This window comes from Lissotriton helveticus, chromosome 1_2 (assembly GCF_964261635.1).
Source record: "Lissotriton helveticus chromosome 1_2, aLisHel1.1, whole genome shotgun sequence".
NCBI lineage: Eukaryota > Metazoa > Chordata > Amphibia > Caudata > Salamandridae > Lissotriton > Lissotriton helveticus.
The window spans coordinates 5,448,895-5,465,650 of NC_136058.1; the positions used below are offsets into that span (position 1 = coordinate 5,448,895).

At 44.3% G+C, this 16,756-nt stretch overlaps 1 protein-coding gene across 1 annotated transcript in view; it reads left to right on the forward strand.

Moving 5' to 3' along the window:
- LOC144797641 (uncharacterized) overlaps nucleotides 1-16,756 on the forward strand; it is a 353,681-nt gene that overhangs the window by 280,965 nt on the left and 55,960 nt on the right. The window contains exons 47-52 of the mRNA XM_078668345.1: nucleotides 3,245-3,505; nucleotides 5,637-5,897; nucleotides 8,744-9,007; nucleotides 10,388-10,645; nucleotides 11,493-11,753; nucleotides 12,998-13,258. Coding sequence (XP_078524471.1) covers nucleotides 3,245-3,505; nucleotides 5,637-5,897; nucleotides 8,744-9,007; nucleotides 10,388-10,645; nucleotides 11,493-11,753; nucleotides 12,998-13,258 — 1,566 coding nt within the window. The remainder of the gene's footprint in view (nucleotides 1-3,244; nucleotides 3,506-5,636; nucleotides 5,898-8,743; nucleotides 9,008-10,387; nucleotides 10,646-11,492; nucleotides 11,754-12,997; nucleotides 13,259-16,756) is intronic.

Sequence of the window (16,756 nt, forward strand, 5' to 3'; positions counted from 1 at the left end):
GCTATTCCTACGTGCGATTCCTGCCGCTGCTGCAGTAGGATGTGGGTCACCTGCCCCATCACCACCATCATCGGCCGGTACCTCTGGAACTGGGATCCATGGGGCCCTGGTGCGAGCACAGATGTTGTGCTACACACAACATGCAACGATCAGCTTGCACACGATGTACGGCTGTACAGGAGCTTCCCACCTGTGCCATCCAAGCACCTGAAACGTGACTTCCACACGCTGAATGTGCGTTCAACGATGCCCCTAGAGTGTATGTGGGCCGTATTGTACTGCATCTGGGCGGGTGTGGCCGGGTCTCGGAGGGGTGTCATCATCCAAGGGCAGAGTGCATATCCTTGATCACCTGTGAGAATGCAGGGAGAAAAGAGTCAATACGTGGTTCGGTAGGATGTGATGACAGGTCCACCAATCCAGTGACACATGTGCTGGCTGTGTGCAGGGTGAGTGTAAGCCAGCCCGCAGGGAGTAGCTGATGCTGGCAACAACTCCAACAGTCATCGGGCACTTAGGAATGCAATGTCAGAACTACAAGGGGGGATGACATGAGTCGCACAGGGCTAGTAGCCCCGGATGCTCAGCGGGCGACACGGGCCCACCTCCACGGGACCACCTCCACGGGACGCTGACCTGCGGGAGACTGGGGTAGGGTGATGTGAACAGAGCTGTGCCTCAAATGTGTCATGGCTGCATTCCGCATCTCCACACATTCAGCTGGTGTGTGGCTGGGGTGCCATGAAGTGTCTGTATTGGCTGCAGGGGTAGCGCAGGGTGACAATGGAGTGGTGTGGTCGTGTCTGGTAAGTGGTCGTGCAGTTTGACATGTTGAATGTTGTTTGGTCATGTATGCATCCCCACAGTTGTGCATTGTGCTTTGGAGGCTTCGGGATGTGTAGTGTGTTGATTTGGTACTTACCAACAAGCAGTCCCGTTCCATATGTGCCATCCTGGAAGTGCTGATTGATGACGGACTGTCGGAAGATGAAGGAATCGTGCACACTGCCAGGGTAGTTGGCGACGACATTGGTGAAGAGTCCCCGGTGGTCCACTATTACCAGCACATTGATGGAATGCGTGTGCTTTCTGTTGCAGTAGTGGTGTGCAGTATCCACAGGGGGCACAAGTGGGACATGTGTGCAGTCGATTGCCCCCAACACAGCAGGGCATCCGGCTATGGCGTAGAAGCCTTGCTTTGTCTCCAGCTGTTCCTGCGCAGTGTTGGGGAAGTCAAGGTACTGAGATATGAAGCTGTGGATGGCATCCAGGACAGGTGTGATGAACTTTGGGAGGGCTGGCTGTGAGACCCCTCGGACTCTGGCAGTTGTTGGTTGGAAGGTACCAGAGGACAACAGGTGGTGTAGCATAGCCAGCAGCTTTGTCTGTGGAGGGATGTTGGTTCTCCGTTGTGTTGGCACTGTCAGCCTGTGGGCGATGTAGGTCATGATGCTGATGATGGTTGTCCTTTTGAGCCTGTAGTGGGCAATGACTCCCTCGGGTGTTAGGTCAGTGAGAGTGGTGCGTTTTCGGTAGGTCTGCCGTCTTACTCTGCGCTGCCTCTGTGGTGGTCCAGGGGGTGGGGCGGGTCGGGGTCTTGTGGGTGGTGGCGGTGGGTGTTGTGGCCCTGTTGTGGCTCCGAGCTGCATGATGAGTAGCACCAGGGCATTGTTTGTTCTTCGGGTATAGCTGTGTGCGGGGCTCGTCTGCCTTTACACCTGCTTGAGGCAGGTGTTAAATATCTGTGGCTACCGTGGCTTATTGCCTGTTTTTGGATCACTTCGCGGATCTGTCTGTTCGTTGTAAAATTGGTGTTGTTGTTTTTTCATGTGTTTCTGCACGGGAGCGCCTACTCTGCATCTCATTAGGGTTAGTTGGTGGTGTCTGCTGTGGTGTTAGGTTTTGTGGCTGTTATCACAGGAATTCTGACGTTGTCTGCTGTTTGCACCAGCTTGTGAATGGGGTGTTAGTTCTATCTCCACTTTTGCTGCCTTAAGGTGGAGATAAATCGGAGTTAACTCCTTGTGAATATGCCCTTCAGTCTTTTCAAGATATTTTTCAATATATGTCCACAATATTAACTTGTATAAAGCTCAGGCCTCTTGAAGAGGACATGGAGGGCTTCATGCCTCAAACACCCATGACTAACTTATGTACTAATGCATAATTAAAGATTTTACTTTCCGGCTGCTTGACATTGATTCAAGGTTGTCCAATCGAGCCTAGACCTTCTCCTCAGTAAATACCATTTTGTCTCATTTGATATCATCTGAGCTAATGGACCTGAGTATGGGTTGCTTTGTTTTTCAAGACTTTTTCTTGTTGCCCTTCATGAGCAACTTGTGCCTTTATCCAAAATTCAACCTATATTGACTGAGTCTCACCTATGTGCATGCATCAACCTACTGTATATACATTTATCAGACAAAGTGTCCATTACTGCAATATTTACCTCCTAGCTAATTGGTATCTACAGTAGGATTAACTCTAACCAAATGGTTTACATTATAATGAAAAGAGCCACTATAGTTTGTCAACCCTTTGTCAATTTACACTTGTAGCATGACAGAAGGAACATATTTCACGCGACAGGCATCCTTTCTCTGGAAATCCTTTTATGTTCTGTCCAATCAGCATAGTCATGTTGCCTTTTAAAATGAGTTTCCTTTGTTGCACTTGAGTCACTAATGACCAAGGGGCATATTATCAAGAAAGGGCGTTACATTATGGCCGCTTTTATCTGCAGGAAACTGCCGATAAAGCGGCGATAATGTGCTTGATAATATGCTCTAGGAATTCCAATCGAAGCCCATGTTAGATGTGAAGACATCTAACATGGGCTTCGATTGGAATTCATAGAGCATATTATCAAGCACATTATCGCCGCTTTATCGGCAGTTTCCTGCCGATAAAAGTGGCGATAATGTAACGCCCGTTCTTGATAATATGCCCCCAAGTGCCTTGAAGTGTTTAACTCCACACCATTTACTCTGGATTTCCTAAGAAGCAAAATAATTTGTAAGAAAGCTGACCCAAAGAGAAACCCCTGTACAGAAGACCATGTACATAGACATCAATAATGCTAGAGCTCAATTGTAGTACAACGCTCAAACATTTAATTATGCTACTTCTTGTTGAGCGATGGAGGCTGCTCAAGAGCCATCACACCCGAGTAGAACCCATGACAGCTATTCATCTTTCTTGAACCGAAACACTAAAAAATACATGTTGTTTCTCTTTAAAGGTCCTTGCGAGCCAGAAGGTCTTCTTGCCTCTATAAACTGCGACACACATGTCGCTTTTCTATCATGGCAACCAAGTGCGGGAGCTCTGTCGTATGCTGCCTTCGCAACAGGGCTGAATGTGAATACGGAGTCCTGCAACACGACTGATACCTTCTGCGACATTAGTGGTTTGGACTGTGGCCAGGTGTACAACGTGACTGTGGTAGCTCTTGATGATGTCTGCCACAGTGTGCCCAGTGCTACTGCTGAGCTAACAACAGGTAACAGAATTATTTTAAATGGTAGGTTTATGTATACATATGTGTGTGTCATCATTTTGCACCTCATAAATATGTACCGTGTCTGTGTGTGTGTGTGTGTGTGTGTGTGTGTGTGTGTGTGTGTGTGTGTGTGTGTGTACGCGCGTGTGTGTGTGTGTGTGTGTGTGTGTGTGTGTGTGTGTGTGTGTGTGTATATATATATATATGTTCAGAGTACAATATACCATTGAAGTGTGAGGAGGGCCATTATAAAGCTTGAGTGGGTCAACCAGCATTCTCTCTGTGAAAGGCAGACACAACATAACCATTTGGTTGCAGTTAGCACTGTCTTGCTAGATGAAATTTGCAAACAGCAGCTCGAAATCCCATCATTTTTGGAAATAAAATATCTTTCAAAACAGTAAAAGATGCCTTCATGAACATTTCCAATTAACTTACTGACATAGCAAAACGTTTTTTATTTTGTATACTACAGAGTACAGAAAGCACATAGGCCCACATGCATCAAGCATTTTTGGAGTCGCAAACGGTGCGATTCCTTAAAATCGGCCGTTTGCGATTCCAAAAGTGCTTTTTGGGATGCATGAAGCAATTTTAGAATTCGTAACATTTTTGCGAGTTCTAAAATTGCGATTGCTTTTAAGAAGTCGCAGATGTGCGATTTCTTAAAAGCAATGCATCATTACTTTTAAAAGTGCAAATTCGCAATTAGGGTGTCAAATTTACCGAGTGATTGAACCACTCGGTAAATTTGGAAAAAGTGTTTAAAATGCTGAAAATGTGTTTTTTTTCAACATTCATGTTTCACACACACATGTCCTTAGGACATGTGTGTGTGAAACATGATGCGAAAAATACATTTCAGAGGTGCATGGGGGGGTCCTTTGGACCCCCCCCTGCACCCATGAAATTTTCAAAGTGCCACTCGCAATTTGCTAATGCCTTCCCATTGACTCCTATGGGCCTTTTGGCCCATAGGAATCAATGGGAATTGCGAAAATTAACTTAAGAATTCGGTATTTATTTGGGATTCGGTAAAAATTGCGATTTTTACCGAATCACAAAAGAATACCGAAAATAATGATGCATAGCATTTTGCAATTCTTAATTTGCGATTCCTTATTTTTCGCAAATTAAGAAGTGCAAAATGTCTCAATGATGCATGTGGGCCAAAGTATATAGACAAGTATTCAACGTACCATTTTCAATAAGCATTTGCGGTATAAAAATGTATCATTTGAAATCAAATAAATCAGACTAAATCATGTAATATAAAAATATATATCAAGGGTCTGACATCTCACAGCACGGTGAGATCTCTCCATGGCTAGTGCAGCTAAAAATTGGAGCTGCACAAACTTGTCACTGTTGACCCCACAGAAAACAAAATGCCAGAGGAAGGGTGAGCATAGATGTGCATTTGGAGGCCAATTGCAGGCTTCTACAGGCTGCAGGCTTCTACAGCAGTCGTGCTTAACCTGTGGTCCAAGGACCATTGAGGGTCCACGTGGCCTACTCAGGTGGTCCACCACTGTTGTACTAAATCATAGAATCTTAACGTGAATACATTTAGATTAAAAAAGTATATTAAAATAAATAAACAAAATGTAAAATTTGAAAAGGTTTTTAGATGTAATTGTGTATTAAACAAAATATTTCAGTATTTGAAAATTTGTTAGGTGTATACTTGTTTTTGTATTTTTGTGTTTTGTTTTGAGGTTCAAATTACAGGCATCGCCTAGTTCCCCAGCATCCAATAATAGCCCAGTGGGGGTCCCCGGATTTCAGTAATGATTTAGTGGGGGTCCACACAAGTCAAAATGCTAATAATCGCAGGATGGCATTACAGAGCAGTAGCCCTATTAAGGCATGATTCCCCAACACGTCTTTGCCGCATTGAGTATAATGCAGCAGGAACAAGTCGCGTGGCCACGGGAGAAGAAAGCATGACCCTCGAAGACAGATTAGTAGGAACACGCATACCAGCAGTACGACTACCTGTCATATAGTGATGTCCCAAAGTATACATCTAAATAAAAATATGACGCTAGAAATAAATTGCACTATTTGAATGTATGAGATGGGATGTCATTCTTATGTAATTTTTTTCTCTTATTTCCTGCATCCACAGCTCCCTGTTTCGCACTTAATACAGCTGCCCATGTGGTCTGTGAGACCAGTGTCATTGGAGTGTCCTGGGACCAAGGTAGAGGGGCAGAGACTTACACAGCGATTGCTCATGGAATGGATGGATACAATAGGTCCTGCAGCACAAGGGATACACGGTGCGACATTGGTGGCCTGCACTGTGGTGTGTACTACAGCATCAGTGTGGTCGCGGAGAACGCCCAGTGCAACACTTCTGCGTCTGTTGCTGGTCTTCTGCAGACAGGTAAGCTATATGGGTCTGTCCGCTGGGGGATGAGTGAAAGGCAGCTCATTTGTTTTCCATGCTGAGTCGATATGTACTACGTGAAAGGGCCGCGCTACCAAACCACCATGACTTTCTTAGAGTCACTGTTTCACATTGCATTGGTGTAAAACTATTCATGCCTCAATACTTTGGCCCTATGATATGTTTTGGCTTTCTTTTTTGGACACACAAACCTTGGTCCCAGTTCCAATAAATGTTCTTTCTCTGTGTAGCCATTTGATATAATTAGTTGACAAGATTAGATAATGCCATATTAGTAATGCTGTGTCCTGCCCCACTGGATCTCTGAGTATCCTAAGCAGATTAACACAAAAGCCAAGTGGGGAGTGTTATTGTAGGTACCATAGCCCTTTAGAAGAATAACTTAAAGGCTCAAAGGGTCTCACAACGTAGTAGGAATATAAGGGAAAGAAATTGCCACAAATAGCACCTGGATGTTGCCCTGATGGCCCACAGAAGTCCTTTCAGACCTAGCACCATAACAGACCTAGCATCATATTACATACAGTGCACCTTGGGAGTATTGGGTGGGTGAGCCCGCTCTCTGCACCTGTCGTTTTATAGAAGGAGCCCAGATGCTCGTGTAGCCACTTCTGTAATAAAGACATCTGCCGGCGCACATATAGCGCTGGTGCTTTCTTAAGAGTGCCCTCATTTGCTTACGGGCGTGGCCCTATGAAAATAAAAGAAACACTTTGCTTCTGCACCATATTATAGACAAGGGTGCAGAGGCCATCAGGAGGCGCGCTGAACATACGCCACAAAGAGGTGGGGCATAGTCAGTGCACACCAGAGGACACCCGCTAAGAGACGAAAAAAGGATCCCATGGAGCCCCCAGACATCCCGCTGCAGGTGAGGGCAGTCATTCACCTCACCTATATGCAGGGAGATCTCTGACCTCTCAACTCATGATAGCAGGGCAGCTTGTCGCCTATACTGTGAAATAGAGCAGCTGGTGCAAACAGCTGCTTTGCCTTTTAATAACACGTTGCCCCCAGGGTACCCTGTTGTTGATGGTGTGTTGTGGCTCAAACAGGGAGAGTGCACCGTAAGTGTAATTCAGCTTCTTGTGCTTGCTCCTTTTCCCTGTGGCTTTTATAACCTTCCATTCATCATTTCTCTGAAAAATGTGCACATTCAGATTTTCAAAGGAGTAAATGAAAATGTGACTATGTTGTCCGATGACTAATTTCTTATTGGATTTGTGACCAGGAGATCTGCAGCCTTATCCTTGATCTCTGGCTCAGCAGCTAAAAATCAGGAAGCTGAGAAACAACTTGACTGCCAGTATAAAGTGCTGAATGACAAAGAGGACATTCACACTTTGGCTAAGCTTCAAATATATGATATTAGCAGAGTAATGTTGAAAGCAAAATACTTTCTGCTTTGCATTTAACTACTTTCATTTGCAAGACTTTAGACAATGTTTTCAGACACTGAATGCAACCAGTGATTCACTGAAGTAGTCAACTTGCAGAGGATGTAGATGGGCATTGGCACAAGTTTATCTTTTTCAGACTGGCTAGGACAAGGCCCATAGCCATGTCTCTGCTGTGGTGCAGAGTGGGCACAAAGGATGCCACCATGCGGGACCAGTGCTCCATTCGGAAGATAATAAGTGAGGATGCCAAAGTTTTTGGTGGGAGCCTGCTGATGGCTCTGCCCAATCCCAGTTACCAAACATCAAGCTCAAACCTACTTAGTCTCTATTCCACCTCATGCCTCATTCTATCACCACCCAGCCCTTCCCTTCTCCTCATCTCACTCTTGCAGGTTCTTGTCTATCCCTACATTGACCCTTTGTAAATGTTCTCATGTCTTTCTCGCCCCCTTCTTTCTCCATTTTCTGGATTTCTGTCTTTCTTTAGTTCAAAGTCTGATGATAAAACATGTAATAACTCCTGGTTCTCAAAATTGAGTGCTGATGCCTAACCACTGGCACAAATTAACACAGGGGTCAAGGGAGACATTCTCAGACCAAGTCCTCTGTAAATGTGTGAGGTGGCCTTGCTGAGTTCTCAGTTCTAGCAGTTGGGTAGTTCCAATCTCAGGCGCCTCTTCTCTGATTTGCAGGATCCCAGGGACGGACTGGCTATTATGCATTTTCCCAATAGGCTGCTGGTTAGGGTGCTGCTTTCTAAGCAAGTTGTGCTGCCTGGTCTAAATATGCCTCCATTACCCCATTCTAAACGCTGCCTCATGCAGTCGTTGGCTGGATTGAATAGTGTGCCAGGGACCTGAGTGAGCCATGTCTTGAGTTATGCCACTGGCTAGGCTGCGTAAACACTCACACTCTTGCAGTGAATGTATGCCTGAGCAAGAGTCAGTGCAAGGGTAAAGATACAATAATACATAGCAGCAATGGGATATTTAACAAAATTAAGTACCTCTTGGCTGTTGTTAGTGCCGAAGGAAAATTCACTCATCAGTGCTGCACCCCTAAGGACAATCAGAAATCCCATTGCCAAACCCACTGGCATTTATAGCTTTTTAATTTGGTAGCTAAAAATACCACAGATAGTTTTGTGAATTATATATTTAGGAGTGATCTTAATGACTTGATGACTTGCTTCTGGTATGTTAACAAAAGCATTCAATGGTTTCCCCTTGCACTACTCAATGAATGTTGTCTGTTGATGCCATCTGTAGGTGAATCCCATATTGATGTACAACCATTCAGCCTATGATGAGACATGCAATGTGCTCTGATTGAAGAATGACAACTTGGTGGTCCATGGTCGTGCATATCCATAGATGACACTGATAGACATAGTTTATAACCCTTTGTCATTTTTTGATTTAGCCCCCTGTCTCCCAGCCTATGCCGAGGGCGTTTTTGACTGTGCCACCAACAACGCCCGGGTGTCCTGGTCAGAGAGTTCAAGCGGAGCATCCTATTACAGAGTCATGGCCGAAAACGAGTTTGGTGTTGTGGACACTTGTTCTTCAACTTTACCATCATGCCAGATATCCAGTCTGTCGTGTGGGCATGTGTACTCCTTTAGCGTACAGGCCGGAAACGGACAATGCAATGCGTCACTCACCACCTCCAATGAAACCAGATCAGGTAAGGACCAGATTCCATTCATTAAGTGGGTCCTGAGTTTACTGAAGTCTGCAGACTTACATACTAACAAGGAGCCAAGGTGGTGGGCAAATGTAATGTTGAAGACCATGCCTTTGTGAGGATCCATCCATGTTATCACAAAGACTGATTTTGTGTTGTACACGCGTATGCAAATTGCATCCGAACAGTCATTTCAAAATGTTCTGCTTTGATTCGTCTACAATCAAATTTTTGACCAAGTTTACCCAGCATAGGAAGGAATCTGTAAAATATGTTTTGGGTCCAAAACTATCTAAGAACCTTAACTAGGTACAAACATGTTCAGGCAGAAAAGCTGCTATAATTGCTTGAAAGCACAATTGTCACGAGAGGCGCCAGATCCCAACCTGTAAGCTTAATAAGTAAAGAAGAAAATCAGAAGTAGAAAATCTTAGAAAAAGCCACATTTGTATTTTCTCCAACTGGTTTTAGATGATGGGATTGTGTGCAAGCCGGCACATATTCACATTAAACAGTCTCAGAGAGTTTGATTGTGGCCAACTATACAATTAAAGTAGAGTGGGAGGCAATTGCAAGAGTGCAACGCCAGGAAAAGGAGTGACTTTTGGCATAAACATACAAGATCCCTTTTTTTTAGAGGACTATAGAATAACACGCCAAATGTATCATTAGCCTGGTCTGATTACAACAATGTGTTTGCTTAACATGTGCAAGGAGAGCAGGCCAGCTCTTTGTGATGCAGCCAATGCAGCAGTATTGTACGAGATAAGGGGGTGTCAATGATTCAGAGAAATCCAATCCGATCTATATTCACAAGGCAGGATTCTTTCTGAGAATGTGGGTAACCAGCTGCAAATGCAGGGACTGACAGGGACAGCTTCCACTGTGCAAATGTCTGGTGACTGCTGGGCTAGTCCCAATATTTTGATAGAGTTTCTAACAAGTCACTAGGGGAGGGCACTTTTGCCGCCCCCTTACTTTGTACATAGATATTTGCAGCTCACACTGTCATTTTGAAATAATGTGGTGGTTTTTTAACTCTTGACATGCTTGCCTCTATGTGCACTGCAGGCGTTGCTGGGGCGAAAAGCTTTACATAAATTGGGCTCGTTTCAAATGAATCAGCCAAAGAAAGAAAGGTATAGGACCCCCTGGTGGAGTACTTGGTATATGTGTGAAGCATGCAACATCTATCACAACACCGAGAAAACACGGATTGAACAAACTAAAAAGTAATTGTGGAAAATTACCAAGAACGGGGGTCATGCAATGTATTCACAGTATTCCAGAACCGTCTGTTGTGATCTGCAAATAGATATTTCCAATGTTCTGTATGTGACTTGTTTGCTAATATATGCATATGTCTGCTTTTTGCCACAGCACCTTGTCCACCAGGAGCTGTTTCAGCGGTCCCTGAGTGCTCTCCCGACACTGCTCATGTGTCATGGCTACCAAGCGAAGGCGCATTGTCCTACATGGCGGTCGCAACTGCAGATGGCAACAGCACAACATGCAACACCACTGGCACCAATTGCACATTTTATGAACTGCAGTGTGGAACGCAGTACAGCGTGACTGTAGTCGCACTGGATGACAAGTGCAACAGCGTGGCTGCACCGACAATTAACTTCCAGACAGGTAAGACAAATTCTTAGAGGTGACTCCAACAAAATGGCCTTGCTGCCAATTCCATTCTGGTAATAGTTCAGCATCAGCATCATCACCGCAGGCTTATAATGTGTTAACAAAAACCAAATAGGACATAGATGTGCTGGGCACCTCAACAGTGCTATCATAAAGCGTAAAGGAGAAACGTAATACATTGAGGTAGTCAAGCTCTCATCCCCATTTCATTGTTGCAGCTTCTTTTATAATCATACTCCAAGTTGAAGATTTCCTTTTTACAGTCCTTTCTCTATACTTATCCTCATATGGTAAGAACTGTGGCAAGGAAGACTGACGAAGAGGTAGTAGTCTAGTCTTGGATTGCCCAACGTTTGAAATATAGGGCAGATCAAGGCAAAATGTTCAGGTTATCTACGTAAAGCAAATTTGCAAACGAGTAATCTAAGTGGAATTTATTTACAACTAGGGCTATCGAAAACGTGACTTGGATCCTTCTCTTTTGGACCTACCTTGGACACCCCAGGTCTGAGTTGTATGTAGTACTATGACAGAACAGCACAAATGTTTCAGTAGAGGATTCAGAAGCAAATGGGTTTTCTCTAGGTAACTTTCAGTGTTGCTCAGTGAGTTACGTAGTGTGGACACAAGATTCTGAAAGATTTTTCCATTTGACCACACAGGGATTCAAAATGTGATATTGATCATTTGTGTTCTGATGCACCAGTGGGAAAGTCCAGATCCCCTTTGCATGCTATAATTACGGAATTAAGCAGGTCCTACTTGTTGTCATTGATCACTTTGCTTAATATGGTTTGCAAAATAAAATGTTGTTCCCTCCATACCTCCATGTACAACACAGCTCCATGCATCCCGACCGTGATCGACACTGTGGTGGATTGTGAGAGCAACTCCATATTTGTGAACTGGGACTACACTGCTGGTGCGCTGCTGTATGAAGTGACGGTGGAGAGCGGTGAAGGAAGCACCCATACATACGCTACTTGGAACACATCGTCTCTGTTCCCTGGTTTGTTATGTGGTGAAAGCTTCAGCGTAGCAGTCAAGGCGATTGGCGACGACTGCAACAGCTCTCAAAGTCAAAGTTATTTAGTAAAATCAGGTAAGCCGATTGAGTAGCAAACTATGGTTATCACAATCAGGTTCTTGTATCCTGTTGTGTTGTAGGGCCAATGTACATCTACGCAGGTTGTGTAAATTACAGTGGTTATTCAAGATGGTTTCAGTATAAAATTGCAAAGACAATTCCTTACTCAAATAGGAACAAAAATAAAAATGTCCAAAACCTCTCCTTCAGCGAAAGACAGCGCTGTTACCCAACTCCGACAACATCTCGGAACTATGACCATCTGACCTCCGGTCGGCAGTACCGACCTCCTGGTTTGATACGACCAAACACTGTTCGGTCGCATTCCGGCATTCCCCAATGGAACATGTATTACGACCATAAACCAGCCGTGGTACATGCTCCTATAGGGAAATGGGAGGTGTTAATCTCTGCACCCTGTAGCAGGCACCTTAAAGTGCCTGCCACGGGGTGCAGGGATTAACAGGATGGCACCATAGGTGCCCCCTCGGCCCCCAACCGGAGGCCGCGCACCCAAGGGGTCCCTGCTAGGGGTCCCCATACTTGCTCTCTGAAAGACTTTCCATGTCAGAAAGCCCGACATGGAAAGCCTGCCTGAGACCGAGTATTGTAATCTCAAGGGCTGAAAGACCACCCTTTGGGATTACAGGCCGGCCACTGACAGGCCAACGGGCTCCTTGAATCAGTCGGAAGCCAGCCGGAATGACCGGGCGGTTTAGTCTCTGACCGCCAGCAGTGTAATGCGGCAGTCGGAAAGTAAACCGATATGCAGCCTGGACCAACAGTCGGAGCCTTTCCGGGCCACATCGTAATCGGCCCCTAAGTGCTTTATGGCCCACAAATTCCCATTTAATGAAAGGTGGATTATTAAATTAGAAGCAGATGTAATGGCATATTTCTTCATGTGCAATCATTTACAGGCATTTTTGGATTTAAAAAATAAAACAGAACCTTTCAACACAATGGTGGTTCCTGCAAATGACTAGAGATGACCGCAGGGCTGGTGGTCATCTCTCAATGGGGAGTGCGGGTACTTCAGGACCACCAAGTATTGTACTCCATCACCCTGAAATAACATACTCTGCAATCTAGATCAGGCTCTATGTCCTGTGAATACATAAAGGTAACATGAGCAATTGTACAGTCCGCAGGATAAACATGCCACTTATGAATCTGATGTTTGTACATTGGCTGTAAAACTGAACCGTCTTTCACCACGCGTCAGTCATTGTTAATGGATCTGATTATTTTGTACCCAGCACCCTGTACTCCGGACATTTTAGGATCCTTCCCTAACTGCGACAACGGCATTACAACACTGATTTGGGGCAAAGCTGCAGGAGCCGACTCCTATCTTGTTACAGCCCTTGCAGAGAATGGACACATACAGTTTTACGAAACCGTGGAGCTGGACTACAACATATCTGATCTCAGCTGCGGACTGCTGTATAATATTTCTGTAGTGGGAATTTCAAGCCAGTGCAACAGTTCACAAAGCTCAGCCACAGAAGTGCAAGCCGGTAAGTCATGATTTCTAAACCTTCTTTAGGAAGAAACCGTGAGATTTCTGATGACCCCATGAAGTACAGTGAAGGCAAGATACTCATTTTTATAGGTTGTATATAACAATATAAATGTCAGAAATATAGGCATACAAGAATATCGACTGAAGAATATCAGCTATCACGACATCGTTATCATATATCTATATAGGTATGTGGAGAGTTACTACACGTTACTATTCTTTACCAATCTTCTAATAGGCTTCATTATATATATCATCAAGATATATATCTTGGAGGTAGGTAGAAGTGGAATTAAGAATAATACATTTACACTTATATATATTTACTTTCGCAGCATTTTGGTACTCAATATTCTGGAGTCAAAATTGGTCGATGGTAAACGGTATACACCTGTTACAACGCATTTTTTACTCCGCACTACCATTACAACGCGACCATTACTCCGCATACCATTACAACGCATTGCGCGGGGGGGCGCTCTAGGATAGGTAATAAGTATAATTTACTATCCAACTCCTTCCCTAGGGTCCACGGGGACTGGAGTTAGAATAGTAAATTATACTTACCACTATCCAGCGCCCCAAGGCGCTATGCGTTGTAACGGTATGCGGAGTAAAAGTCGCGTTGTAATGGTCTGCGGAGTAAAAGTATGCGTTGTAACGTCATACATCCATGGTAAACACTGAACATTATGATTCTACAATTTAGTAGATGACCACACAAAGATTGAAGTGTTAGCTAGACAGGTTGGCAGGCAACTGCCAGAGAGATAGGGGCATTCATGCTTTTAAGGCCTTCAACAGAGGAGCAGAAGAGATGACCTTGGAAAACATTGTCACTCTTATGTGAGTGTATCCTTGGTCATTTCAGACTCCAAGTCAGCTGAGTCTGCTGTATCATGTGTTAGTCCAATAAAGTCGAATCCAGCACTTGGATACACAATATATTCGCTCTCTACTAATACCCCAAACATAAACTCCCAAGTATTTTACGTTATAAATAGATTGATACAATAATAGATGCTGAATTTTTTTTGAGTTCAAAAAAAGAATTTTATTGAGCAAAATAATAGTGTCAATACAGAATACAAGAACAAAACAGGGCATAAGCAATAACAATCAAGCAAAGCAGTAGAGCAACAACGATATTTGAAATGGGCTTTAAGACAAGGTAGATGAGATAATACATGTATAAATGAGACAAGATAAATTATTAATGAAACAATTTAAAATATTAGAGAAATGAGGAACGTCAAGGGTAATTAAGGGGGTTTTGAAACTTCTTGTTGGGCAGGCTGTAAATGAAATGAACGACTAGCACATACATCAAGGTATAGCGTAATAGGAAGCCATAGATCCATACGTTTCTTTGCCATATGAATAGGAAAAACAAAAGCAGTGTCCAATCTGTGATTCTGACAAACATTGTACCACCATGCTCTAAAAGAAATATTCAAGAAGTTTTTCCAATTAACTGTGATCTGTTGGAATGCAACTGCTAATAATAAGTCAATCATTTTAACGTTAAGGGGGTCATTAGGATGGCGGATTTCCCGCATCCTCTGGGCCGGCGGAAGCCACCGCCGACCCGGAGGATGCGGGAAAACCGCCGCGGATGCTGGAAAGACCAACCGCCAAATTAGGATGGCTGGTGGGTCTTTGAATCTGTCCGCCGCTTTTCCGCCGCGGTCGCCTTCCGACCGCAGTGGAAAAGCATTAACATGGCTTGCGGTGTCTATCAGACACCGCCAGCCATATTAGGATGGCGGAATTCATATGCTTTTCCACGGCGGCTTTTCCGCCGTGGAAAAGCATACGGACATTGACTTCGGAGGCCCGTTGCGGGCCCCCTTGGTGAAGGGGGGGGGTGGGGGTGTACATGGGGAGTACCTATGGTACCCCCTGCATTTGCATGGACAAAGCTGCAGGCACCGCACGGTGCCTGCTGCTTTGTGCACGCAAATGCCGTGCCTGCATTTTTAACATTGCAGCGGGTGCAGCTTGAAGCTGCACCCGCCGCAATGTTAAAGATTGAGGATGTGACCGCCACCCTGGCGGTCACATCCTAATCTGCACGGAGGGACCGCCACAGCCACTGCGGACGGTCCCTCCTACTCTATGGTGGCGAACGGACTCAGGTCCGTCCGCCATCATAATCGACCCCTATGTGTGGTGTTCTCCCAACATGAAGAGAGACTGCCCAGGAAAATATGAGTAAAAGAAAAAGGAATTTGAGTGTGGAAAATAGTGTTTATTTGGGACCATACTTGTTTCCAGAAATTGTGAACAGTCTGACATGAGAATAGCATCTGAACTAGAGTATCGTTTGTGGAGGAGCAAGTCCAACAGAGATCTGGAATTGTGGAAAATTTCTTTTTTAAGTTGTGTGGTGTGAAAAGAAGTCTGTTATAAATGAAGAAAAGGGATTGCGTGATACTAGCTGCTCTGGATATTGTGAGGATTTTGGTCCATATTTTATTCCATAAAGATGTTGGCCTAGCCGTGGTAAAATCACATTCCCATTGCTCTTCCACTTTAGATTTTGGCCTAATAGAATCTACATTGTGAAGGTATTTGTAAATAGTGGAAGCTTTAGATGTGGTTCGCAAAAAGGAATGAAGTTGTGAGGTGGAATTAAAAATTTGAGGAGAAGTACGAGAAAGTAAGAGTCGAGTATGGGTAGCCATTACCGCCTCTTTAAGCAGAAGGTACTTGCGCGCAAAAGAAGCAGGTAAGTTGAAAGAGTGGCTAAGTGTGGAGAAAGGTAAGAGAGTAGAGTGTGAGAATATTTGGGATATCCAGAGTAATCATTTTTGCCTCCAGCTCTTCCAATAGAAGGGTTTATTGTTAATTAGCAGGTTCTTATTGTGCCAAATGGTGGAATTAAGAAAATCAGTTACTGTAGTAAGAGGAGCAGGGGTGAAGGATAAAAGCAATTTGGCGGTGAACTTATGTATGGGAGTGGATAATGTGTTGTGGTTTACGGGAGAAAGAGAGATATTCAGCAAAGGAGAAGGGGGAAAGTGAAAGGCGTTCAAGCGTCACCCATAAAGGACAAGAATCTACGGGATCCTGTAACCAAAAGGAGGCTTGTCGTAAAAGAAATGCTTTTTGGTAAGCCGGGAAATCTGGAAAATTAACTCCACCTTCCGATTTGGGACGTATTAACCTGAGAATGGGCACCCCAGGTTTTTTGCCATTCCAAAGAATGGTAGAAAGAATGGAATCAATCCTCCTAACGAATTTTGTGGGAATAGGGACTGGAATATTAGAAATAGTATCGATGATTATGAGGGATAACATCATTTTAATGGTATCAAGGAGGCCCCACCATGACAGGTAAAGAGGGTGCCATCTGGTCGTCAAATCTGATATCTTCTGAATACATTTGTTGAGACAAAGCGAAACTGTACCTGGGATTGAGGAGGTAACATGTAATCCTAGGTATTTGATGTGAGTAGGATTCCAAGTGAAGTTAGAGGCACTAAAATCA